The sequence below is a fragment of the Protopterus annectens genome, chromosome 8.part0 (assembly GCF_019279795.1).
Source record: "Protopterus annectens isolate FY-2018-M chromosome 8.part0, PAN1.0, whole genome shotgun sequence".
Lineage (NCBI taxonomy): Eukaryota > Metazoa > Chordata > Ceratodontiformes > Protopteridae > Protopterus > Protopterus annectens.
The window spans coordinates 1,434,676,449-1,434,704,036 of record NC_056741.1 but is presented as its reverse complement, the minus strand read 5'-3'; the positions used below and the strand labels follow the sequence as shown (position 1 = coordinate 1,434,704,036).

The following is a 27,588-nucleotide window of genomic DNA, read 5'->3' as shown; positions in this document are numbered from 1 at the left end:
CACCAAAAAAGTAGTTTTCCAAGAAAGGAACTTCAAATCAACTTTGGCCGAAGGTTGAAAAGGTGGATGGACTAGTGCCTGAAGAATCATAGTCAGATCCCAAGGAAAAGTGGGATCCTTTAAAGGAGGGCAAAGCAAAAGGGTACCTCTAAGAAAGGCTTTGCACAACTTTGAAGAAGCGAGCAATGGAAATTTTTTTCTGATGTGATAATTTGAAATGGTCACCAGCTGCACTTTTACAGTGAAATAAGTAGCACCATTCTGAAAGATATCAGCAAGGAAGTCTAAAACAGCAGGAATGGGATCCGTAAAGGGATCAAACTGCTTCTGTTGAGCCCATACAGAGAATCTTTTCCATTTGTTCTTATAAACTTTCCTAGTGGATGGCTTTTGGGATGAAATCAAAATCTTTTGGACAGTGGAAGACAGCCTGGCATGTCTAGCCATCATTGAAATTAGAGTTACCATGTGGTTAGTTTCAGCCTTGGGAGATCCGAGTGAGTCTGCCCTGACGGATGGGGCAGTAGATCTGGAACTAGATCCAATATCAATGGTGGGCAGATGAGATGAGACCACAGGAAGGTGAATCAGACTTGCTGAGGCCAAAAAGGAGCTATGAGGATTACCCCCTGCTCTTCACTCTGCGTGCTTTCTGAAGAAATATGGAAATTAGATGTAGAGGTGGAAATGTATAAAGTAGACCAGGAGGCCACGCATGAACTAGAGCATCTCTTGGGGACTGTCCCTGAAGAGGGATCACGGCAAAAAACACATTTCATTTGTTGTTGTGAGGGTACACAAAGAGATCGCAACAGGGTTGACCCCATTTGTGAAAGATCATGTTTGCCACTGATTGTTTTAGAGAACACTTGTGAGGCATCAGCAATTCTCTTGCTCAGCCTGTCCGCCAGAATGCTGCACTCCCCCAGAATGTGTGTAGCAATTAAAAGTGGTTGGTAGAGATCACCTACTGCCACACTTTCATCACTTCTCGACACAGAGGGCAAGACCTGATTCCTCCTTGCTTGTTGATGTATCACACAATTGACATACTGTCTGTTTATACCGCAATTGTCCCAAGAGGAAGAAAGCTGAGCAGGGCTTGCAACATTAGAAGAACTGCTCTCATCTCTAAGATGTTGATATGTATGGTCTTCTCTGACATCCACGTGCTTGGACAGTCTGTTCTAGAAAGTACTCTCCCCACACTATCTGGGAGGCATCTGTGGTCAACATGGCATTGGGGGGGGGGGGGGACATCCTTGTTTGATGTCTGAAAAATGAAGCCACCATAGAAGCGAATCTTTGCACACTCTTGAAAGTTTGATGGGATAGCTTAGAGGATGCTGGTGTAAGGAGCATTGGACTGCTAATGTCCACTGCAGAATTCTAATGTGTAGTCTTGCTGTAGTTAACAGGGTAACCATGGAAGCCATAGACCACAATGCTCTGAGAACTAATTTTGCCAGCAGATTCTGTATTGACAGAATCTAACTGATATGTAATCTTAAAGTGGAAATTCTGTCAGGAGGGAGGAAATCCAGAGTTTTAAAGGTGTCCAGACAAGTACCTATGAAGTCTATTACTTGGACAGGGCCCAACTGGGATATTTGAGTGTTGCCTAAGGCAGGGGTTAGATGCAGCAAATAATCCCTGGCTTGGGTGAGTAGATGCTTGGTTGGAGCAGTGAGGAGCCAATCATCCATGTAAGAAAATGCATGGAATCTCTTCAGTCTCAAGTGATCTGAGATTACTGCCATGCATTTGATGAACACCCTGGGGGCTGTGGTGAGACCAAAAGAGAGGACTCTGAATTAGAAGTGATTGGCTCCCAGCCTAAAGGAGAGATACCTTCTGCAGCATCTGTTCATTTTGATACGATAGTACGCATCCTTCAGGTTCATCGAGCATATCCAGTTGTCCATTTGCAATAGAGGTAGAATGGACTGGACCATGATTCTGAGTTTTTTACTGACCCAAGATGCAAATGGGCAGGACCTGAAAGCCACTAAGAACACAGTTTTCTCCGGGGTACGGTTTTGGGATGATCAACCACCTTTTTGGCTCAAGATTTGTAGAATGTCTCCAAAGGAGACATCCTCAGGTGGAGATCTCAGGGACCCTTTCCCCTTCCTTGAAATTGGTGTCTTCGGTGATTCTTAGGGAGAATCTATGTGCATCCTCTTGCACCTTCTCTTCCGGGATACCTCCTCATGGAGATGCTCCAAGGAAGTATCGAAAGAGACTTGGGGTCCTAAGGGTGGAATCGATTGAAGACTTTGCTGGGCCGGCTGTCCCGGAGGTGGCAGAACTTGGGTCTCAGACACAGCATCTGAGGAGGTAAGGGGTTGATTCAAAAGCACTGGAGCCGAGGATCTCCTTGGTAAGTAGAGAACCCTCTTCACCACCTTGAAGGCAGACGGGCCCGGAGACGACAACGAAGATGTTCTCCCTGGTGCCGAAGTTGCCAGGGCAGAAAGCACTCGAGCCTTACTGGCCCGTCTGTTCAGAAGGGGGAGACAGCACTGAGCTGCTGAATGCCGAGGCTGTGAGGGGAAGTGACAGCTCCGAAAACCTCGGAGTTGAAGTCAAGCCCCCAAACCAACCTCGAGGCTTCGGCTCTGAGAGCCACTCTGCTCCGATGCAGTCAGAACTGAGCTGGTCAGGGAAGTTGTACAGGTCATAGTCAATAGTCAATGAAATAACCACTACTGGCTCTGACACCTCGACTCTCGGGGCCTTCAGACCTGAGGACTCCAAAGCAGGATGTTGGAACGGAAAAGGAGCAACAGACCTAAAAGGAAAAAGTTGACTCATGGACCCAGTGAGGGACAGAGATGCTAAAACCCCCATTTTCATCCGAGTCTGAAGAATATGCATCATAAGCCTATCCACCTCAGATCTGGAAATGCTATGGGAAGACCTGATGGAAGACGTGGAAGGCGTTTAGAAAATGTATTGGAGGATCTGTCCTGAAAGGGGAAATCCCAAGGCAATCAGAGTCAGTTCTGACGAAGGAGCAAGAACTCAGGTCCAAGGAAATGAGTCGACAGATTTACATGGATCTAAAGATGCTGGGTCCAATGCTCTGCGAGTCTTTTTAGGAGGGTCACTGGCTCTCAAGGTAGCCTTTTTGGGGGAAATTGTTCAGTGTTCCTTATGCTTTTTGGCAGGCGGTTGAGCCCCTGAAGTAGAACAACTCGCTGCTGGGACAGAAGATGGAATAAGGCCCTTCAAATTCAGTTTGTTGCAGTGACTGGCCAACGCACGAGGGTGAAACCCCTCACAGATGGAACAGAAGGTCTCCAGATGAAATTGGCAAAGACAATACACGCACTCCCTGTGGGCATCAGATAAAGGAATCTTGTGCCCACAAGAAGTGCACTTTTTAAATCCTAAAGGCTCATCAGCCATTAATACACACAAAAGAGGAAAAAAATGGAGGAAAGAAGGAAATACACTCCTAAAAAGAAATGGACCACAAGCAGAGAAAAACACTTTTTTTTTTAATATATGCACAGGTAGGGGAAAAGAGAAAAAGGTAACAGAAAACAAAATTTAGCTGATTTAACTGCAAATCTCCCACTAGAAACTCTCAAGGAACTCAAGCAATCGGATCACGATGCTTCTTGTAGAGTGGAAAACAAGATCTGAGGTAATCTAGGAAATGAGGCATTATGGGTAGGGTAAGAGCTCGAGCTTCTGAGTCTATATTTTGGAAAGTGGCCGAGTTGGATCAGAGACCCACAGGTTGAGGAACAAAAGAAAATGACATCAGATCAATTATTTACACTACAGTAATACATGGCTTAACAACCAAAACTATAGTAACGCACTGCTGATATACATAAACATTATTTATCCAACTAGGAAAACAACTACAAGCTTACTATGGAAAATACGCAACTATCACTCTGTTCACAGGATAGAATGAAAAAGTGGTGGGAAAATGTACTGCAACGAAACGTCTGACAAGAAAAGAATTTAAGCTGAAAACTAAGTACGGACAGAATGAATGGGATATGATGTTTTTAGCAGTAACACAAAAGAATCCACTGTAAACAGCATGGTAGCTGTTTAATTGCCGTAAGTAGTCCACAAAGGTTAAGTGGACTGGTTGTTTCAAGACCAGACAGATATCTGGCTGTATTGGTATAAACAGGATTCTTTACTGAGTTATTGGTTGTAATATGAAAAGAGGGCTAAGGAAAATCCAGTCAGAGAATACTTGCCCTTTATGTGGCTCTGGAAGGCAGAATCAGCTACAGTGAAGAGAAAACCAGAGAATGAGATACCAACAGAGACTGTTTCCTAGCAATACAATACTTGTACAATTAAATAAACAAGACTTGTTTTCGGGGGGATCTGCTTTCTCTGCACTTTTGTATAACAAAACGCCATATTTTTACAAAGACTGTTGGTCTCAGCTGCATTAAACTTCCACAATTTATCTGGGAAAAAACTTTACACAGTCTGAGCCAGTTCTGGTAGCAAAGAGGGATAAAGTCCTGACTACGGCTCGGGCAACACAAGTTTGATTAGTGGCTGTGGTGTTTGATGGAGTTGGCTGGGGATGATGGGAGTGAGTGACCACTGCTATCTCACTTATTATCCTGGGTGGAGGGTGTGACGCCCCTGCACTGTCCCAGTAATCAAGAAGCCTCAATCCTCACCACTTGCACCAGTGAGGGACGTACACACTGGGAGGATAACAAGTACACACACAGTAAAGTACTATTTCTCTTAAGAGCAAACAGAGATTACAGTCAGTCTGGGTCTGGTTTCCCCTTCTTTCTCCAGATCCCCAATAAGACTCCCCACTGGCACAGCTATACGGTTAAGATCTCAGCTGAGGGGTCAAGCCAAAAGCTCCAGCTGCCTCTCTGTTCAAACAGTGCTTCGTGCCTCTGCCCAAGTACCTGACACACACACACACACACACACACACACACACACACACACACACACACACACACTTTGAGGTTTGATTTATATACAAACACACACACACACACACACACACAAACACACACACACCTGGGAAAGGCTGGCACAGGTTTACTAGCTATGCCCCCTTCTGCCAGACTATAAGGTAGTTATCACTGCCACCAACCCATACTTATCAGCTACTTAAGGCTCTTACAAAGGGTGACCAATCCTACTGTGTAACATTACTTTTATCCAAATGGTAGTCTGACCAACATCAAAGCAATTTAGGGGTGGCCTGTACAGTGTCACCAAATACATATGCAAGTACTCTAAGATATTAAATATGTCTCACAAATACAAGCCACAAAGATAATAATAATTAATAAAAGAACAAGACAATACTCCATCAACACAGTTACTTCAGAATTCAGAATCACAGGAAATATTTTAAAACAACATTGCAGGACAATCTCAAACAAATACAGAAAACATCTAAACTAATCTTTACTATATTCCTATCTATATCTAAGAGATACTATCCTCTAAATAACTTGCTTACACAGCAAGGCAAGTGTAGATGAGTGGATGTTCTTTGCTAGGTCCAAGACAAGCTACAAAATGCCAAATCTCTCTCTCAGAGAGTTCTTAAATTATCAAACATTACTGCTGGGTCAGTTTGGATGATATTACTCTGTCACCTGCCTTCAGTTCCCAGGCTAACAGAAACTAACATCTCTGTGTTAAAAACACATCTCTCTCAGATGTTTGCTGAGAACTGGAAGTCGTAAAACAATTAAATACTTCTACGTTTTAGACCTAGTAATTACTTCTCTCCAAGAAGATAGAAAAACCTCTAGCTCTAGACATTATGTCTGTTTCACTGAAACTGAGAGATAATACAATCGTAAAACAATGTCAACTTATTTTCTTGAAGTTTTGTAAGTTAACTCTGTATGTTCCAGCTTCTATTATTAAAATATATATTTGCACAGGTATATAGTTTACATACATTTCTGTTGTTTTCCAGTAGGGCACACTGTGTTCACATCCTTGAAGCTCAGTACTGTACAAACCCCGTTCAACACACACTTCTACACCAGTAGTATACACATAACATATAGCTCTCTTACATTTGTAAGATAAGCATACAAATCATGCTGATATTCACAAATTACATACGATTATTTACAAAATTCCACACAGCTAGGCTGACAGTGTCACAGACAGTGAAACACTTCCCTAGCTTTCCACGTGGATGACACCTAGCAGGAACACTAGGTGCTGCACCCATGCAGCATTAGCCTGGGAGCTCATGATGCCACTGTGCACCTGCATGTAGACAAGGGAGTCTTCAGGCATGCTGCTTATGGTAAGGCAACACCATAAGAGTTCCAAAAGCCACTGTAAGAAAGGGGAATGCTTCACAGGGGAAGGCAGGTAACTCTGCAGGATACACAAGCTACTAGCTCCCTACCAACCAAATCTTTTCATGTTGATCAAATTGGTTACTCAGGCAGAAACTAGTGGACCACAGGGCTCTCACTTAACCAGGGTATGCCTGACTCTTAACCCACCAAGGAACAAATGATAAAAAACAAAAAGGCCAAAGCAAAACTAAGATACTGGTAGTTGCCACCACACAAAACGGGTTTTATTATACACAAAATAAATCTGAAAAAATGGGTAAAATCAGGATTAAGCGCTTTCGTCTGCATCTTTAAACTTCTTCAGAATCCTTAAAACACATTTAGTACACCATTTAAATATCTCTTATCTACATACCATGTGACTAAAACATCTAACAACAGAATACTATGCTATTTAATAACATTTTAGTTCTATATGAGCTGATTTTAAGAATTACAAAGTCTCCTATAGGAAACAAAAACATTAAATCATACAAGAGCACAAATGTGGGTGTTGAGTAGTCCATTAAACATTAAATCATATAAGATTTAAGACATAAAATACTAGCAATTCAAATATGTTCATTCAAACCTGGGAGGGCACAAGCATGTAATTTTATTTACTGAGTCATTTCCCTACATTCAATTAGGTTCTCCCACGGTCCACCTCTAACATCTTTGGCTACAAAGACTAAACCAAAAAAAAAAATCATGTTCTGGGAAAATAATGGATGTGCTTGTATAGTGAATTATTTGGATTTTTGTTTTTTATATCCTAAATATGTTCATATATTCGTTCCCTAAGTTTATGTTTGGCCCTTTTGCCATGTAAATAACTCCCACAGAATTACAGGTGCAATGAAAGGAGGTATAAACAACCTTTTTTGCCTATCACAACCTTATCCTGCCCCAGAATGAATTTATACTGTCTACAAAAAAAAAAGAAAGTTATGTACTTGCCATAACGTTCCATCTGAGTTGTAGTTTTTCATTTTCCCCAACCTATGGGATTCAGATCCAACTCGGCTGTAGCCAAAATCAGAGCTTCTCCCTTACCCATAATGGCCTGCTCTCCCTCTTCCCCTCAGATCGAGTTTGTTGCAGGACACCAGCACCCAACTCACAGTAGAAACACCTTAATCCCTAACCATTAAAGGGGTACATACACACCAGACTCAAACCCAAGACCAAGAAAAAGGTAATAAGCCTGCACATACATCTGTCTGGTCCACAACACAAGCCCAAAGGCAGGAGGGAGCAATGGTTGAAGACAAATGAAAAGCAACAACTTAGATGAAATGTTATGGTAAGTACATAACTTCTTTATCTGAAGTTGTTTTCCTTTGGTCTTCAACCTATGGGACAGAGCCCCTAGCTACAACAACCTTGAGAGGCCCTCACGGAAGGATATTCAGGAGCCCTACTCCTGAACAGAATGTCCAATTTATACTGGGAAATAAAAGTATGCTAAGAGGACCAAGTGGCAACAGAGCAAATGTCAGTCATCGATAGGAACCCTGGACCAAAAAGCCGAAGAAGTAAACACTGACCTGCTGGAGTGCACCCAGACAGGGCCAGGTAAAGGCATACCTTTAGTGAGATAACCCGTAGAGATGCAACTGGAAATCCAATGAGTAAGGGTGACTTTAGAAATAGGCTTTCCCAAATGGGGCTTTGAAAAGGACACAAAAAGGTGATCAGACTGTCACAAATTTTTGGTTCTGTCCAAACAGAAGCGCAACTGTCTGTGGACATCAAGCAAATGCAATCAGTATTCCCCTTTGTTCTGATAACTTGGAAAGAAGACTGGCAAATTAATCACCTGGGTTAATGTTGGCTTCAGACACCACCTCTGGCATGACAGCGGGGTTGATACAAAGAATCACTCTGTCCTTGTGGAAGACAAGATAAGCAGGCTTGATTGTCAACGCCTGCAATTCAGATACCCGCTTGGCAAAAGTGATAGCCTCCAAGAAGGCTGCCTTCCAGGACAGAAACTGTAAATCCACAGTTGTAGCTGGTTTGAAGGGAGGGGAAACTAGGGAATGCAAAACAAAGGTAAGATCCCAAGGAGGCATGGGATCCTTGATTGGTGGCCTAATGAAGGAAGTACCCTTCAAAAAGGCCTTGCAGAGTTTAGAAGAACCCAAGGAGGCAGAATTCTCACCCACATGGAAATCTGAGATGGCTGTCAATTGAACTTTAACTGCAAAAAATAGCTCCATTGTGGAATGTATGGGCTAGAAAATCCAGAATGGCAAAAACAGGAGCTGTTAAAAGGATCCAACTTATGCTATGACACACAGATGGAAAAACATTCAATTTACTGGAATACATTTTTCTACTAGAGGCCTTATGAGGCACAACCAAAATCTTTTAACTGGTGAAGAGAGCCCAGGAGTTCTCACCGTCAAAGGAACTGGAGCAGCCACACAGTGAGCTTCAGGGCTGGCTAAGTCCGGGTGTAGAACCCCTGATGGGTGTGAGAGGAGATCCAGAACCGGATCAAGAGTCCAGGGCGGATACACCAGATGAGACCAATGACTGGGGAATGAAACTTGGTGAGGCCAGAAGAGAGCAATGAGGATGACTTTGCAGTTCAACCGCTGAGCTTTCTGAAGAAACCTGAGGATCAGAGGAAGGGGGGGGGGGGCAAGCATAAAAAAGACCAGAGGGCCAAGCATGGACCAGAGCATCCCTGGGTGACTCCTCCAGAGGGGGTGATCAGAGCGAAAAACTGGCTGCACTTGGCATTGGAAGGAGAGCTGAAAAGATTGCAGCAAGGATGACCCACCCATTTCCAAAAGGCCATGTCTGTCACTGAAAGATTCAGAGACCACTCGTAAGGTATCAGAATGGTTCTACTGAGCCTGTCCGCTAGAATGTTGGACTTTACCGGAATGTGTGTTGCCACCAGAAAATGGCTGGAAGAGATCGCCCACTCCCACAATATCACTACCTCGCAGCATAGGGGATAAGATCTGGTCCCTCCTGTTTGCTGATATACCAGTCAATGGACATGTTGTCCATCTGGATGGCAAATGTCCCAGTAGGAAGAAAAACGTGAAGGGCTTGCAACGCCAGAAGCACCACTCTCATCTCCAGGACACTGATATGCAGATTGGTCTCTAAGGGGGACCATGTGCCTTGGACTGTCCATCCCATGAAATACCATCACCTACCTGAGCTGGGAGGCATCCGTGGTCACCATGATCGAGGGGAAGGAAGAACAAATGGCCGGCCCAGGAGGAGGTCTGGGGACTGAAACCACCACCAGAGACTCCCAACAAACCCGGGATAGCCAAACCAGGTACGAAAGAGAAAGGTCGAGTAACGGCCACTGCACAGCCAAGACCCACTGCAGGACCTTCATTTGTAGGCATGCAGTTGGCAAGAGAGTAATCATGGATGCCATACACCCCAATGCCTGAAGAACCATATCTGCTGGGGGGGGGGGGATTTTGTAATAAAAACTCACATTGCTAGAGTGAAAGCATCCTGTCTGGAGGCAGAAACACCCTGCTCTGTACTGTGTCTAACCAAGCGCCTATCAAATTTATCACCAGAACTGATTCCAAGTTTGAATTGGACAGATTGATCGATATGCCCAGGGAAGATGCTAGAAGGAGGTAATCCCTGGCCTGAAGAAGACGATGCTTGGTGAGAGCAGAGAGGAGCCAATCGTCCAGGTAAGGAAACACATGGAATCCTTGCAGTCTCATGTGAGTGGCCTCTACTGCCATCACTTTGGTAAATACCCAGGGTGCTGCGCTGAGTCCAATGGGGACTACTCTGAACTGGAAGTGACTGGCTCCCAGCCGAAAGCGAAGAAACCTTCTGGAACACTTGTTCATTTTTATGTAGTAGTATGTGTCCTGAAGGTCTATGGAACACAACCAGTCATTGTTCTGCAGAAAGGGCAGAATGGACTACAAGGTGACCATCCGAAACTTCATTTTGGAAACACACAGGTTCAGGGCAGTGAGATCCAGAATGGGTTTGAAGTCCCTCATTGTCTTTGGTACCACAAAGAATCTGGAATAAATGCCTGATCAGGACTGGTTTGGGGGAGGCCAGACTGGATGACATGCTTTTCGAGCAGCCTGGACATCTCTATGGCTGCTACCTCCTGCTGACCAGGTGGAACATCCGGGAGGTTTCTCTTTGGAGTGGGTGAAGAAATGGGATGCAATAATCACTGGATATAATTTGAAACACCCAATGATCATTTGTGATGGACTCCCAGGCTGTTGGTTTCAGAGAAAGACAACCACTGACTGCATCCAGAGTAGAGCAGTCAGGCAATCCCTCAGGACTCTGGAAGGGCCTGTCCAGAAACAGATCTCAAGACCCTTGATTCCTCTGACCTCCTCTGCAATGTGGACAGCATCTGTCATTTCCTACTCTGCCCCGGGGGAAGGTTCACCCTGAATTTTATGGGAAGAACCCTGAGATTTTCGAAACCACAACTTCTTACCATCTTGATGCTTCCTAGAGTAGGTCCGCTGAGAGGTAGAGAAGCAGATCCAGATGGCAGACAAGGTCTTCCTGTCTTTCTAGCTCTGAGTGGGTGTATCACGTATGGTAGATCCAAACAAGTTGGACCCGTCAAAAGGGGTGTTCTTGAAGGAGGCCTTGAAAGGTTCTGAAAGCCGGAGCAAAGCATTTCGCCTAATGGCAATGCCCGACCCAGTCGCCCTCAAGGTACCCTCAGTAGTATGAAAAAGTAACCGCATGGACATGTTTGAGATGGCTGTCAAGGTGGCCAGTTGGGAGGAGAAAACCTTCTTCTCCTCCAACATGGATCCCCGGGGCACATGCAGAGAGTTCCTTAACCAGATCTCTCTGCAGTCTGATGACGTGTGCCAAATAGTTCAGTGCACGTAGAGCAAATGTGGCTGAAGCATAAACTCACTTCCCAAAAAGGTCCATTGCCCTAGACTCCCTGTATGGAGGATACACTGAGGGCCTCTCCTGAGCCATCTCCTACTTTGGCTGCTACAATCACCATGGCATCAACTGGGGAACCCTTGGACCAATGGGGTCTGTCTGGGGAAGCACTGAGCACCATGTCCGGGTGCTTGGGAATGGGTTCAACTGTGTCTGGTTCCTTCCATGCCTGCAGGAGATGAGATCCACCAGTGGATCCATGCAGGGGGGGGGGGCTCAAGATGTAGTGGGCCCTGTGCCAAACACCTCCAGGAATACAGACGAGTCAGGTTTGTGTTTATGGGAAGACCATCCACCTCTCTGACGCAGGATCTCCATGATGTTGCCGAATGAGACATTGTCAGTAGGTGATTTAGGGGATGCCTCCCCCCATCCAAGTCCGTACCTTCCGTGAGAGATTCAGCGGAGGAATCTAGGTGCCTCCTCTTGCACGTATGCTTCTGAAGTGCCTCCTTGGTGGGATATTCCAGAAAGGACTTGGAAACTTCAAGGGGTTCCTGAAAAGGAACATCTTAGGTAAGTCTGGCAACAGACTGTTCCTGAGGAGGCAGGATGACTGACTCTGGCCCCTCTGGCCCAGAAACAGGAGGAGCAGGAGTGGGCTCTGAGGAGGGAAGTGTTAAGATCCTTAAGGGAGCCGATAACCCCCTCTCCACCACCTCAAAGGCCGAAGGTGAGAGGATCCCCAAAGACTGCACCACCAGCGCTGAAGCCTCTCAGACTTTCACCCCCGGTGCTGAGGGGGGTGTCGGAGCCAAGCTTCTCAGTGCCAAAGACCCAAGAAATGGTGAATCAGTCTGTCAACAAACCTGCTTCATAATTATGAAATAGTAAATAAAAAACATTGCCTAGTACAATTACATCCCTTGGTGTGAAGGATATATGGATCTCCTTGAAAATGACTATACCTGTAGTTCTGCAATTATGGGACTGCATACATATTTGTTGACATCATCAGATCCAAACCTAGTGTAACTTCTACACCATAAAGAAAACAAGTCTAATTTGACATTTTTGCTCAGATTAGTAGAATCACTTTGTAAGGGAATGGGAATAGAAATCAAGCCAGAAGTAGATATAAAATATGTGGCAAAGTGTCAAAAACTGAAACAATATATAGAACATGAAAAGAAAACTGGAAAGACCACAATGACAGTGGCAAATAAAGATAAACAGAAGTTATGTACTTACCATGACACACTATCTTTTCCATCAAAGTCTGTCTAACAGTGTGCCTCAAGCCCTGTAAACAGTACCAGTAATCTCTTGTCAACCTTCCCTTCAGATAAAGTTTACTGCCTAGTGACCACCTATACCACAAAAACAAAAATATTCTGAAAAAGGCAGTAAAAGAAAATTAGAAAGGGAAAGGAGAAGAGTAAGGGATGTCGTACTGAAAGGATTTTAATGAAGAGGATCTAGTATTATAAGTACATAAATTCAAAATGCTATTTTATAAGTCTATCCAATCTGACAGTTGGGACAGAATTCTAAGCTACCTGAATCATCTCAGGTGGCTTCATGACAGGGTACCTCTGAAAAATGAAGCTCCAAATCCAGTGCAGGATCTATAAATGTCCAGTTTGGAAAGGCTGTATAGCTTTGTCCATGTGGCAGTTGCACACATGCTGCCAGTGTAGGAATTCTTGAAGAAGGCTGCATAAGTTTCCGTAGATCTTATGGAATAAACTTTATGTTTTGAGATAGGCTTTATCATTGGCAGAGTAGACAAAGGAGATATAAAGTACAGTTTTGTGCCTACCATAAATGTAGATGTCCGAACTGGATAGCATCTGCAGTCATAACAACCGGGGTTGTCCTGTCGTCAGGCAGCCCTTCAGTCGGCCGGATTCCAAAGTCCGGGTCCGGCTTCGGCTGATGTCGCACTTCACCCGACGTCATCTCTGTTGGTCTTCGGGTATAAAGGCATCAGCCGACGCCATTTTCCTCAGTGTTTCTTGCCCCAGATGCCAATTGCCCTCTTGGAAGGCTAAAATTTGGATGAATGCCAATGTTTCCAAAAAGGTAGAAGACAAACACAAAAAATAAGTATGTATGTACATATATACAAACAAATACACCATAAGAGACTCCCCCCCCCCCACCAGCTAGCTATTAGGAGGGTAAACACCCTAGGAGTACCACAGAGGGGAAGGAGGGAGGGTAATCCTGACTGCAGATGCTATCCAGTTCGGACATCTACATTTATGGTAGGTACAAAACTGTACTATGTCCTTCATGGATGCATCTGCAGTCATAACAACTGGGTAGAATACCATAGCCAACTAGGGGAGGAGGAAAAACTAGATTATGGTGTGGTTAGGATCCCTTGCAGTACAGCAGTGGCAAACCCTGCTCGGGATCTAGAATAGAGGGGTAAATTATAATGCTTGGCAAATGTATGCACGGAGGTCCAAGTAGCCGCCTCAATAATGTCTTTGGTTGCCACTCCTCGTAAGAAGGCTGTGGTAGTGGCTGTTGCCCTTGTAGAATGAGGCCTTATGTTCTGTGGAATTGGTTTTCCATGGAAGGAGTAACAGAATCGTATGCAATTTCCTATCCATTTGGAGATTGTCTGTTTGGAAATAGCTTTTCCTTCTCTTCCTGTTGCATAGGCTACAAAAAGCTGGTCAGTTTTTCTGCTACTCTTTGTTCTGTCCAGGTAGTAGCGTAGCTGTCTATGTACATCCAAGGTGTGTAGTATTCTTTCCCTCTGTTTTGTGGGTTGGGAAAGAAGGCAGGTAGGTGGATTGCCTGGTTTAAGGACACTCTGGATACCACCTTAGGCATAAATGTAGGATTAGTCCTCATGGACACTCTATCTTGGTGGAAGATTAGGAAGGGCTGTACTGCCATTAGGGCCTGAAGTTCAGAAACCCTCCTTGCTGAGGTTATTGCCAGAAGGAAAGCAGTTTTCCACGATAGATGTTGTAGGTCTGCTGTTGCTGCTGGTTCAAAAGGTGCGAGTGTCAACTTTTCTAGCACAACGTTCAAATCCCAAGCTGGCAATGGTGGTTTCCTTGGAGGTTTTACATTCTTGATTCCTCTGAGGAACTGCCTGAGTAAAGGATGTGAAAAGACAGGTGGATCAAAACTGTATTCTGCTGATATAGCTGATGCATGTATCTTGATGGAGGAATAGGACAGGCCTGTATGTAGAAGCTCTGCCAAGTACTCCAGAATGTTAGCCATATCTATATTTGACACATCTTTTCCTCTTTCAGTACTCCAAATGACAAACCTTTTCCATTTTCCTGCATAATTCCTTCTTGTTGAAGGTCTGCGGGCTTCTAGGATAATGTCTTTAACCCTTTGGGAAAGTTCTGGATTAGTTGCTGCTATGTGATGTTCCATGCAGTCAGTTGCAACGTTTTAGGTTCGGATGCATGATGCTGTAGTTGTTCTGAGTTAACATCAAAGGCATCAGGGTATTGACCACAAGTTGTTCGAGACATGCTTCTCAGCAATGGGTACCAGTGTTGTCTTGGCCAGTTTGGAGCTATCAGGGTTATCCTTGGACGTTCCTCCTTGATTTTTAGTAATACCTTGTGTATCAAGGGAAGAGGAGGGAATGCATATGCTGTTAGGCCTTTCCAGCTGAAGGAGAGCGAATCCACTTTCCATGCCAGTGGGTGGAATGTCCTTGTGCAGAATTTTTGAGCTGGTGATTGAGAGGAAGCGAATAGATCTATCTGAGGCATTCCCCATTTCTTTGAGATGGTCTTGAAGATGTCCGGATGTAGCATCCATTCGTGGGCATCCGATGTGGTTCTGCTTAACATGTCTGCTAGAGTATTCTCCTTTCCGGTACAAACATTGCCTGTAACTGGATGTTGTAGCTGAGTGCCAGGTTCCAAAGCTCCAAAGTCATTCTGCATAGGGGTATGAATGAGTGCCTCCCTGTTTGTTGATGTACCACATGACTGTGGTGTTGTCTGTCCTTATCATCAAATGGCCTTCTTTGAGAAATGGTCTGAAGTTTTGGATTGCCAGTTTTACTGCCAGCATCTCTTTTAGGTTGATGTGCAGGTGAAGTTGATCCTGGGTCCACAAACCTTGCACGCATTTGTCCAACATGTGAGCCCCCCATCCTAGGTCTGAGGCGCCTGTTGTGATGGTCTGATTTGCTTGACAGCTGCGAAAGGGTAGTCCCGGGTTTGACTGGCATGCTTGAGCCCACCATAGGAACTCCTGTTTTAAGCATGGAATTAGTGGAATTTCTGCTTCTAGGCTGTGACTGTGTTGAGACCATAAATTCTTTAGATACCACTGCAGTTTTCTCATATGTAGTCTGGCATGTGGGACCAAGATTATGCATGATGCCATGAAGCCCAAGGCCTGCAGTACTTTTCTTGCTGTTAACTTGTTCTGTTTTGTTAGAGCCAAGAAGTAAAGAGGGAGTTCTTTTGTTTTTCTGCAGTTAGGAATGCCATTTGTCTTACTGTGTCCAATTCTGCGCCCAAGAATGTCCTTGTTTGGGATGGTATCAGCCTTGACTTTTGTAAATTGACTGTGTATCCCAGTGCTTGTAGCAAGTAAATGACCCTTTGTAAATCTGTTGTCAGCTTGCTGTTGTTGTCCCCTTGTAGCAGGCAGTCGTCCAGGTATGGGTAAATTTGGATTCCCTGTAGTCTGCAGTGGGCGATTACTGATGCCAGGCATTTTGTGAATACTCTGGGCGCAGTAGATAAGCCAAAGGGCAATGCTGAGAATTGATAATGCTCTGATCCTGCAAGAAATCTGAGGTATCTTCTGCATATTGGTCGAATGGGGACGTGCAGGTATGCCTCCTTGAGATCTAGAGTCACCAGCCAACACTCCTTGCCCAGCATGGGAAGAAGTTGCTGTAGGGTCAGCATTTTGAATTTTGGGACAATGATGTATGTATTTAAGGTGGACAGGTCGAGAATAGGTCTCCAACTTTTTTCCTTTCTTGGAACTAGGAATAGTCTGGAGTAGAATCCTTTTCCTTGTTCTGTAATTGGCACTCTTTCCACGGCTCTCATCTTTGCTAATTGCATTATCTGTTGTAGAGCTTCTGTTTTTTGATTTGGAGGTAGATTTGGTATTCCTCTTTTGACTGGTAAAGTGTGGAAGTGGAACCGGTAGCCTTGATCTATGGTTTGCAAAATCCACTTGTCTTTTGTGATGTAGTGCCAGTTTTCGAAAATAAGGTTAATTTGCCGCCTAATGGAGCTGCTATTTGTTCCCTGGTAGGCGGATTTAGAGTTAAGTCACTGTGATTGTGTTGTTGTAGTGGCAGTGGTTGTGTCTGTGCCTCTGTTATTACCTTGCCACTGTCGTCCTCTATAGGCACCTCCTCTGGATTGGTTTCTGCCTCTGGGACGTCTATTCCTGCCCCTTTGGGATCTTGTGGAGTCAGGAAAGGACCAATTTTTGGCAGGCCAGTTCCTGCTAAACCTTGGGGGCTGAACCTGCAAGAAATCTTTAACTGTTTGAACAGATTTTGCCCTTTCTTCCATTTTCTTCATTACCTGCTGGGCAGGTGTACCAAACAAACTGGTCTTATCCATAGGAGCATCTAATAACTTAGCTTTAACATGATCCGGTAAGACTTGTTCTTTTAGCCATGCATGTCTTCTTATCACTGTGCCAGTCATGGCTGACCTAAATGAAGCCTCCAGTGCATCATAGCCACATTTTAAGGAATGGTTACTAACCTGTTGTATGTTATTTACCATTTCTAATACATATTTCTTATCGACAGAGTCATCAGAGGATAGCTTTTTAGTTAACTGATCAAGCATAAACTCTTGGTATTGTGTCATGTGAAACTGACAGTTTAAAGCTCTAGCTGAGAGAGTAGCTGAGGTGTAGACTTTTTTGCCCCATCTGTCTAAAGACCTGGCTTCCCTTTCAGAAGGAATAGGGTTTTTTGCTGTGGCCGAGGCTACTGCCTTAGGACCCTGGGATATAGTTTCGGGGTCTGCAAGAGGGGCCTTGTAAAGGTGATGATGAGTGTCTGGTACCCTGTAGAATCTATCTGGTTTGGCAGGGGCTGGAGGTAAAGAGTCTGGTGCAGAGTAGACATCATTAAAGGCATCGTCCACCACAGAAAGGACAGGAGGTATAGCTAAGGGCCTGTGCTGTGGAAGATGCAGAAAAGTCCTAAGCCTTTTTCTGGAATCTGAGAAATCCTGCTGCTGCCATTGGAATTGCTCTCGAATGGCATGTAAGGTTTCCCCAAAGGAGAATTCTTCTGGTGGGGAAGCAGCTGGAATGGATTCTTCAGCATCTGAGTCTTCATAATTGGAGAAAGGAGCCTCTGGCTGGTCTGTTATGTCTGAGTCATCGGCTGAATCATCAGAGGACACAGGCTCGGGGGGCTCTGCCCTAGGTCTCTTCTCTGGGGCTGAGAGGCCCTGTCTGGGTGGGATTGAGATCCCCTAATCAATGATATTAAATCTTCTGCCAGAGTAAGCATTTGTGAGCTAGATGTGGGCCTGGTTGTAGGGGGTTTGACAGGCACTGCTTTAGTAGATTTGGCTGCTTTAGCCCTGGCAAAGGCCTTAATGGACATGGCTGCTGGGGGCCTAGCAGCACCACGTGCTGGTGTAGAGACATCCAATGGAATGGTGTCTGATAAGTCAGTAGCAACCACCGTAGTGGATAAAATTTCTGAGGCCGATTCAAGAGAAGTAGCAGGAGCCTCAGTGGTAGTCATAGATTCAGCTGTACTTTGATCAGTTTTCTCGGTTTCGGCCGAAACCGAGACACTCGCGGTTTGCTTAACCATGGTTTCGGCCGAAACCGTGGACCGCGAGTGTCGGTCTTTTTCTTTGCGTTTTTTAGTGATTTGGGAAGTCGGAGGATCCGACGGCATAATATACGCAAAATCTGAGCCGAAAAACTGTTCAGCAAACTCCGACCGACGCCTAAGCGTACGTCGGTTGAAAGAAGCACAGGCCGAACAGGCTGCTACGTCGTGGGCTGGGCCTAAACAAGGCAAACAGTAAGAGTGGAAATCTTTATGAGGTATTTGTTTCCCACAAGTTAAACAATTATTTACTTTTTCTGACATCGGCTGAGGCAAGAAAGAGTCCCCAACGGGGTACTTAGCTTTAGAAGTCTTCGAAGTAGTATTCGGTAGTAGTAATCTCTGGATCCGACCGACCGGCACTTGCGAACAGCTTCTGCTTCGGGCACCACGCGGCAAGAAAGACTGGGGAAAATGGCGTCGGCTGATGCCTTTATACCCGAAGACCAACAGAGATGACGTCGGGTGAAGTGCGACATCAGCCGAAGCCGGACCCGGACTTTAGAATCCGGCCGACTGAAGGGCTGCCTGACAACAGGACAACCCCGGTTGTTATGACTGCAGATGCATCCATGAAGGACATCCTGATAGCTACATGGACAATGTTTGCTTGGTAACTTTCAAATCTAGTCTGTTAGAAGTAAAGGACAGAAACACTTGGGTGTCCATCCTGAAAGCCTGTTCTTTGTAGATAAAATCTGAGCCGACTATGGATATCAAAAGTATGAAGAAGGTACCCTCTATTTGAATAATGTCAAAATAACACTGGACATTTAATATATTAATTAATATTATTTTTAGAAGCCACCTGTGGAACACAGACAACTTTGTCCTTATGAAAGGCCAAATAAAGCAGAGTAAAAGACAAGGCATGAAGATCTGAGATTTCTCTAGCAGATTTAATGGCCACCAGAAAGACTATTTTCCAAGATAAATACTTCAGGTCTGTACATTAAGCTGGTTTGAATTGAGGTTTTGTGAGAGCTTCTATGACCAAATTCAATTCCCATAACAGAATACAATCCTTGATGGCAGGGTAAAGAAGAAACACTCCCTTGAGGAATGCCTTAACAGTTTATGAGTGGCCAAGTTATTGTTTTGATATCCAGGATGATAACAGGAGATGCCAGCTAACTGTACTTCAACTGTAAAGTAGCTGGAACCTGCTTCAAACAATGAATACTGGAACTGTAAAAATTCTGCAATAGAAACAGAATACGGGTCAAAACCTTGACTGGCGGACCAAACAGAAAAAACATTACCATTTACTCTTACAAACCTTTTGAGTAAACTGTTTATTGAAAGACAACAAACTGTGTATTACTTTCTCCAAAAGGCTGGCATGCCTGGCCATTAAAGCAATTGAGGAAACCATGCCATTAGCTTGAGGATGTGAAGGCCTAGGTGAAGCAGACTGAAGGAGTGTAATGCAAGATCAAACTGGGGATCTAGAAGCCAAAGGAGGCTTCTTCAGAAGAGACCCAAGTAGAAACCAAATATGTCTGAGTCAGTATGGGGCAATGAGAATTAAATGAAAATTATTTTTATTTTATATTTGTTGACTGGGTTTGTCCGACTGGGCTACAAATGCCCATTTTCAGTGGAGGCCCGAGGAGAAAAGCTCCAACAGAAAATAGACATTTTACATACTAAATACATACAGAAATACATTCATCAGTACCACACATTATTGCATTACAGTGTCATACATTAAACTGTGGCAAGTGAAATGCATAGAAATACATTCATCAGAGGGATACACTCATAATTATATATTATATACATAATTGTGCAATAGTTACATTGCTGAAATATTTTACTAGTTATGTTTGTACAGTGATGTACCAAGAGGAGAAGATAAAGTAGTAAATTTGTTTATTGAAGGGAGGGAAGAGAGAAGAGAAGTAGAAGGTTATAGGGGAGTGTTTACGAGGGATAATTACATTGGCAAGTCCATTTTTCATGAAGGTATTTTTTTCTGTAGCAGTTTTGAATTGATTGGGATGTTCAAGGGATCTTATATCTAGTGGTAGGCTATTCCAGGCCTTGGAAGGGTTAAAGCTATAGACTAGGTGACCCATTTTGGTCCTTGGTTTGTAGATTTTTAGTAGGCCTTGTTCAGAACTGTGGAGTAATCTAGTGGGTAGGTAATGAGAAATTACAGATGAGATAGTTGGACATTAAGAGGGTTTGTAGAGAATGGAAGGAATAATCTGAAACTGATTAAACCAAAGCAGGTTAGGTAATTCTAACCAATTTAGTTCTTTTAGTGAGAGACAGTGATGGGATTTGTAAGAATTCTGGGCAGCAAATCTGACAATCCTGTTATAAGTTGTTTCTAACTTGTTTAGTAGTCCAGTGCTGAGGCTGGTGAGAATTTGGGAGCTATAAAGTAAAGTGGGTAAGAGGTAGGCATTTGAAAGGGTTAGTTTTGGTAAGATATTTTTTGTTTCTATAGAGGAGACCTAGCTTGAGATGTGTTTTTCACATACAATTATTGACGTGTAAATCAAAGGTTAGTCTATCATCAATAGTTACACCTAAGAGTTTTGTACTGGTGTCCACCTGTATTTGAGTATTATTTTGTGACAGTATGGAGAAGGAAGACTTTATGTGGTTAAGGTTTTTAGGAAGAAAGAGTAGTAATTTGGTTTTCTTTGGATTAAGAATAAGTTGGTTTTCAGATAGTCAGTCTTCTACAGAGTTAAAAGAGGACTGTGTGTCTGATTTTAGTTGTGTTGGTGATTCAGCAATAGTGATAAGTGTAGAATCATCTGCATATTGTATCAATGAGGATCCAGGGCAGGAAGACTAGAGAAGGTTGGTAAAGATGTTAAAAAGAAGGGGCCCAAGGATCGAGCCTTGTGGAACACCCGTTTTAACAGGAAGAAGACAGGAGAAAGCTGAGAGCCATTTGACTGACTGGATTCTATCGTGGAGACAGCTGTTAAACCAAGATATGGTGGATGGAGAGAAGTGCAAGTTTGCTAGTTTAAGGAGAAGAAGTTTATGAGAGACTGTATCAAAGGCTTTAGAGAGGTCAATGAAGAGACAAGAAATAAGATTGTTACTGTCTCTAGCTAGTGATACAGAGTTTAGGAAAGACAGGAGAGCTGTTGTAGTGCTGTGCATGGGACGAAAGCCATGTTGGGTAGGTGTGAGCAGATTTTCTTGCAGACATTAGTGTAAGACTTGATTGTGTATTTATTTTTCCAGAATTTTGGAGAGTGGTGAGAGCATGGCTATGGGTCTAAAATTTGTTTATTTATGTACTTATCATAACGATAAATTCTTTCATTCAAATCTGCCCAATATGACATATGTTCCTCAAGCCTCATGTAGAATCCAAATTGGTAGTATCAGTGCTTTATTGTGGGCTCAGGGTTGGCATAACGGTTAAGGGGTTTACCTTACAGATACAAGGTACAGTGTTTGATTCTCACCTTTAGGAAGCATGGCTAGGTTTAAAAAAGCCTCCTGGGGTCATCAGCCTAGTAATAAACATATGGACATATGAAGATATTTCCCTCCCATAATTACCTCAGATCTTGTCTAGTGCCTTGAAATCAGGGCTTTGATACATAACCTGCATAAAGACTAAATGGCTTATAACCAAAGAATCCTTCAGATCTTACAGAATAAGGATGGGGGGATGGAAGGAGGGAGGGTCTGGTGGGACCTCTTGGACGGCTCTGTTTTGGAGCAGGATAGAACCTCCTGACAAGCAGTTCACATTTGTTGGGTTTAATATTTGGCAGACGTAGCTGTTGTAGCAATGGCCTTTGTAAAATGGTACGGTATGGCCTCTGGATATGACATTTTGCACCCATATGCCCTGTGTGATGGCCATCTACATAAGTAGGTGTCGAAATACTCATCCCCAACTCCCTCCAAAGGAGGACAGTCAGCAAACCTTCAGAGGTGGTGGTCAGACCTTCCTGTAAAGGGATATCCCTGAACTCCTGGTTTTATGGAGTCCGTTGACCACATGGTGATCACCAATTAAAAGGGCTCCCTCTGCTATGGCCACCCCTATCAGAGGAAGAGTTAAAGGGTTGACAACATCTCCTGAACCACAGTGATTTGGAAACCTTATGTTTTCTACTAAAAGATCTCTGATGGTTTCCAAATCTGACTCCTACTGCAGACAGCATCTTCTCATCTTGCACACACCTCATAATTTTTCTTTCACCTCTGATCTGAAGAAAGGGGACATATCAAAAGGGGAGCTGGTAAAGGATGCCTTAAAGTTGTCAGTAAAGTCACACTGGTGGAGCCAAGTATGAAGGAGCTGCTCATGAGATGCTTAGAGATACTGCCACTCCACACAGCCAGCAGACTTTTAGACTACATCAACATGCTAAAGTGAAGAAAGAGGGGCATCCCGATGCCTCAAGCAGGCTACATGGGAGCCCTCAGAACAGGGAGTTTAGGAGAAACATTTGAAAGGGTGAATCCTTTTTGCCCATCTACCAGTTTAGGTATTTTCGAAGAATACAGGAGGGTTACACTCTAGTCCATCAGAGACTTCATAATCCTGAGTCTCTCTCCAGGTTTCTTGGGGTGGATACTTTTTACTATCCTTGTACATCTCTGAAACAAAGGCTTCTACATTCTTACATTCCCTCCTCCAAGGAAACTGGGGGGAAGGGGATTTCTTTTACTCACATTTTCCTCAGGATACAGTCTAAGCTTACCTGCTGCATGTGGCAATACATCTGTAACAAAAGTGATGAGGCACTGAATTTAGGAATAATACACTTCCAAGGCACTAAGTCAAGCAAGAACAGAGTCGGGCCCTGCACTGCCATCAGCCTGTGTTGCCCAAACACATAAGATATCAAAGAGGGAATGCACATCCAACATCTAGGCCATCCCTGAGAGCCCAAGTTGAGAAAGAGCTCAGAGTGTCTTCAGCCCTAAACAATGAGCCATGCACAACTCAGAGGGGGTTGCTGAGAAGAACTGGCCATCCAGTTGCCCTTAGGTGTTTGCTTGGGACTACTCCACATAAGCTAACAGGGCTGGCAATAGCACTGGAAGTTCAAATGTCAGAGAGGTTCTGTGGACTTCCTGAAACACTATCCCCAAAGGTTGCTGGGGTGCACTTCTTGCACACCTCTCACTTTAAGCTTGTAATGGGATCTAATCCCATTCTATCACTCATGACTTGCAGTAAGGAAAACATGGCTGCCTTGAGAGTGAATTCTAAATAGGAAATTTTGACCAGTATCCGGCATCTCTTCCTCTTTACTTTTCAAATCTGGTGTAGTACCAACATGGACTTTAAAAGAAACCCTCACAAAATGCCAAGTGCCGGCCATCTTCAAACCCTCCAAGTCAAGTAGCTTATGCAGACCTCTACCTTCTATCTTTTCCTTTCACCTCTTGTTGGCAGCCAGGCTGAAGTGCTGGCACTTACAGCAATGCTTCACATCAACACCCACTTCCACTGAAGGTCCTGACTTATGACTTAATCACGACAGTAATACTCTGAAGGTGTTAACTCTGTAAGCATCAAAGACATAAACCTTCTTATGACCATTAGGATTCTGATACAAGTGTGCAAGTGGCAGAAAGGAACAGGGCAGCAGAGGGGCTGAACATACCATCTTTGTCTAGAGTATAATGTCACAATGTGTACTATCTGGAGGTACACATTTCCCCTAAACACCTGACAGAAGCAAAACTCTGAAATATGAGACAGGTAAATACCTGGAGGAAATCCCAACTTTTATTCACTGCAGAAGGCCTCCAATATAAGATAATATTGTTTAACAACTCATTCAAAGATATCACATTCATTCAAGAGATTTTCCAGTAGTCAAGAAAAGCTGGCTCTATTTGTAGATGTTATTTTACACCCGATAAACCAAAAAACATTTCAGTGTTGTGAAACATTTTGAGGCAGCTTCAAATCTTTCCGAGATACAAAATGAATGGAGCTAAAACAAAGGCAACAGCTGTAAATTACGTACCCACACACTAAATGGTTCAGCAATATCCATACTAATGGGGGACATGATACAATGAAGTACTTAGGAGTATGTATTAAAAAGGATTCTGGTGTGGTAGTTAAAAGATATGTGGGAGAAGACTAAAAAGATAATACAAAAACTGAGACATTGGAAGCTCTGTTATGTGGACATGGATAGCAAGATACAAATAGTAAGACACAGTTAAAATGTTTTTAGTACCTTTAGTTTTATACACAGGTCAGGTATATTTTTTATCAACCAAAGGAGAATTGTGGTAAGCAATTAATAAAGAGCTGGGAGAGGAAGACGGCAACAGTCAAGTGGGATAAGATGATTCTTCCAATAGAACAAAGCAGCTTATGAGTACCTGATTTGAAGGGGTATTTCACAGCAACACAGCAACATAGTACAAGCAGAAACCTGTAATTCAAAGTGAAAAGGGATGAGGATGAAACGGAGAAAGTTCAAGAAACAAGGACAGACAGGGATTTTGGATGCAGATCCTTAAGGAGAATAACAATAACCACACAGATTATATTCATAAAGTAGCAGAAAGTATTATAAGAACTAAGGGAACATGGGAATGGAGAAAGGTGATTCTGCCAATAGGAATGACTGCAATTAAGAATACAGACAATAGGCAAGAGGTGGCTAGAATTTATTGGAGAAAACTGGCAAAAGAACCAAGGTATTGAAAGCAAATAATTAGAGAGGGAAAGGAAAGAGAATGGGAGGAGACCAAGAATGTATCTGAAGTGCAGGCTAGAGACTGCCTTTCCTATCAACGACTGATATCAGAGTATAGGTGAAGAGAAAGAAATCAGGGTTCCTAATCGAAAGGCCAGCACTGGTAGAGTTTTTAGTGAAATCTAGAACAGAAACTGCTGTTAAATAAAGAATAATTAGTACAGCATATAAAACACTGCATGATAACTATAAGAATCAATCAGAAGAGGTTAGAAAGGACTGGGAAGAGAGATTGGAAAAGCAATTCAGAAAGAAACAATGAGGGGATATATGTACTTCCCCAAATATGCAACAAAGTCTAGAAGAATTTGGATCTTTGCAGGATAGTGTTTACATAGGTATTTTTATAACCCAACTAGACTCCAAAGATTTTTTTCACATGCAGACAGCAAATGTTGGAGGTGTGATGGGGAAGAAATGTAATTGGGAACATCTTTTCTGGGAGTGTAATGAGTTGGCATACTTTAAAAATTCCCTGCAGACTACTCTGTCAGAGATACTGGGTGAGCAAATCGGTGTAACTAAGGAAATTATTGTTTTGAGCTATGATATAGAACTGGTACTGCCTAGACACAGAAAGGTCTTGCCGAGCCTAATTATGGGGCTGTCTATAAAGCAATTACTAGAAAATGGAACTCAAAGTCTAAACCAACTGTACTAGAAGTAGTAAATATAGTAACAGAGATAAAACAACTGGAAATGGGATTTTTAGAAAAGGGTAGGAGCAAATTACATACAAAGAAATAGGAATTGTGGGAACAATACATGCAAAGGAGGAATGAGGTTTAAAAAAGGAAGGGTTTGAATGAGCTATGTAATGTCTGACTGACAATGACTGGAGAGATTATAAGTGATGTATAATGTTTGCAACTAAAATTATGTCAGTATGGTTTGTGATGTATAATGTTTGCAACTAAAATTATGTAAATATGGTTTGTTTTCATTTATGTAAATATATGCCTGTGTCATACATAATAATTTAATAAAGATGTTTCTTGTTTAAGATATTTTCCAGTTCTTTATCTGTGCCCCAGGGTACATTTGCTAGCATTCTACCCAGTTCTGTGGACATGCAGCTTATAGTTCACTGACAGTAAACTTGGGTTTCAAACTCGACTATCTCATAAAATGAATTGCTATTTTCAATATGCCATCAATGGGATTTTAGAAATGAAATTCAACATAAAAAAATAAACCTAATAGAAAACTGAAGTAATGGCAGAGAAGGGGAAAAAAGATTCATAAAACTATTTTATTTTATTTATTTATCATTTGTTGACCGGGAAAGTCCGACTAGGTTCCACAGAGCCTGTTTTCAGCGGAGGCCCGGGGAGAAATGCTCCAGATGCATGTCTTTGGAATTGGAACTAAGTAAAATTGTGGGACTGAAGAAGTGAGGTATTTTGGGAATGATAACCTATACTAAAAAATACAAATAAATACACCACCACCATACGATTCCTTCTTTATACAGTACATTTCATGGTGCTAACATCAGAAATGTTGTCTTAACAGCGGATTGCAAAAAGTCTGTCTTGCACGGCCATTTTGGCAGAGGGACAACTACTATAAGGCAATTACCTGAAGCAGTAGGACACCCTTCTTCATCAGAACCATCAGAACAGTCATTGAATCCATCACAAACCCAACTGTCAGTGATGCAGATCCCAGTATTACAGCGAAATTTATTAGCAGGGCATAACATAGGAACCTGTGTGCTATTTAGCACCACTGATGAATCTGTAACACAATGAAAAGCATTATTTTAATAAACTAACATTTATTTAATGTATTTACCTATTGGCATTTGTTTACAGTGAAACTGTGACTGAGCAAATCCTCTTTTCAGCAGAGGCCTGGGGACATAAGTTGCAAAAGTACAAAATATTAATAAGCAGTAAAATATTAAAATAACAGTAATATGCATACATAGTCAATTACAGTGTCAAAGGTGAACATACAACAATCTTTGCTGGTACAATAACAATAGAATAACGTACAATTTTTACATCATTACAACATGAAATGAACATAATCAGATAAATAAACCAGACTGCATTACTATATATACATGCATAAGAATGTATAAAAAAAAAAGTTCAACTTTTGGCCTTGGAACAGCTAGTCAATAATATCTTGGACTTGGTATTAACCAACATGAGTAACCACTGCAGCACCCCTACGGTATCATCCTCGCTAGCAAGATCCTACCATAAAGCAGTCATTTTTGAATCACCATCTCCCCTGACCCACCTCTAGCTAGGGTAAAAAAAAAATTCTTCAAAGCTGATTACATCCTCTTGAAGGATGGTATAAACAGCTCATAGCCCCCTCCCTCACTGCAGGAACTGGCACCAATGTCCAAATCTACACCAAAGTACTATATGTGCATTTATATAGATGCATGGAATCAGGAATACCCAACGGGACAAAATCATCCTCTGCAAGGAAGAGTAAACCTGTCTGGTGGACATTTGCAATAAATAAACTACATAACAAAAGGAAAACATTGCTGTCCAGGACCAAGAAGGAGCAGGTGCCCAATTGGAAGCAATCTCTTCTTAGCCTGAACAAGCAAATAAGAGCACTAGTGAAATCCTCTAAAGCCAACTTCGAGTCCAAATTGGCCACATCTGCCAGAGACAATCATAAGGCCTTCTTCACATATGTCCGCAATCTCAAAAGAAGCATCCAGATCTGTTCAGAACTGGTGGTCAAGGACAGCACATACACAAATGCAGGACACCACATACATAAATGGTGTGGATATAGCCAATCTACTGGCTGACAGATTCAGCAA

At 43.0% G+C, this 27,588-nt stretch overlaps 1 protein-coding gene across 1 annotated transcript in view; it reads right to left on the bottom strand.

Annotated features, from left to right (window-relative positions):
- The window catches only part of SORL1 (sortilin related receptor 1), a 5,131,225-nt gene that overhangs the window by 1,611,881 nt on the left and 3,491,756 nt on the right, over window positions 1-27,588 (bottom strand). Inside the window, exon 31 of the mRNA XM_044081038.1 lies at window positions 26,370-26,528. Within this exon, the coding sequence (XP_043936973.1) occupies window positions 26,370-26,528 (159 nt within the window). The remainder of the gene's footprint in view (window positions 1-26,369; window positions 26,529-27,588) is intronic.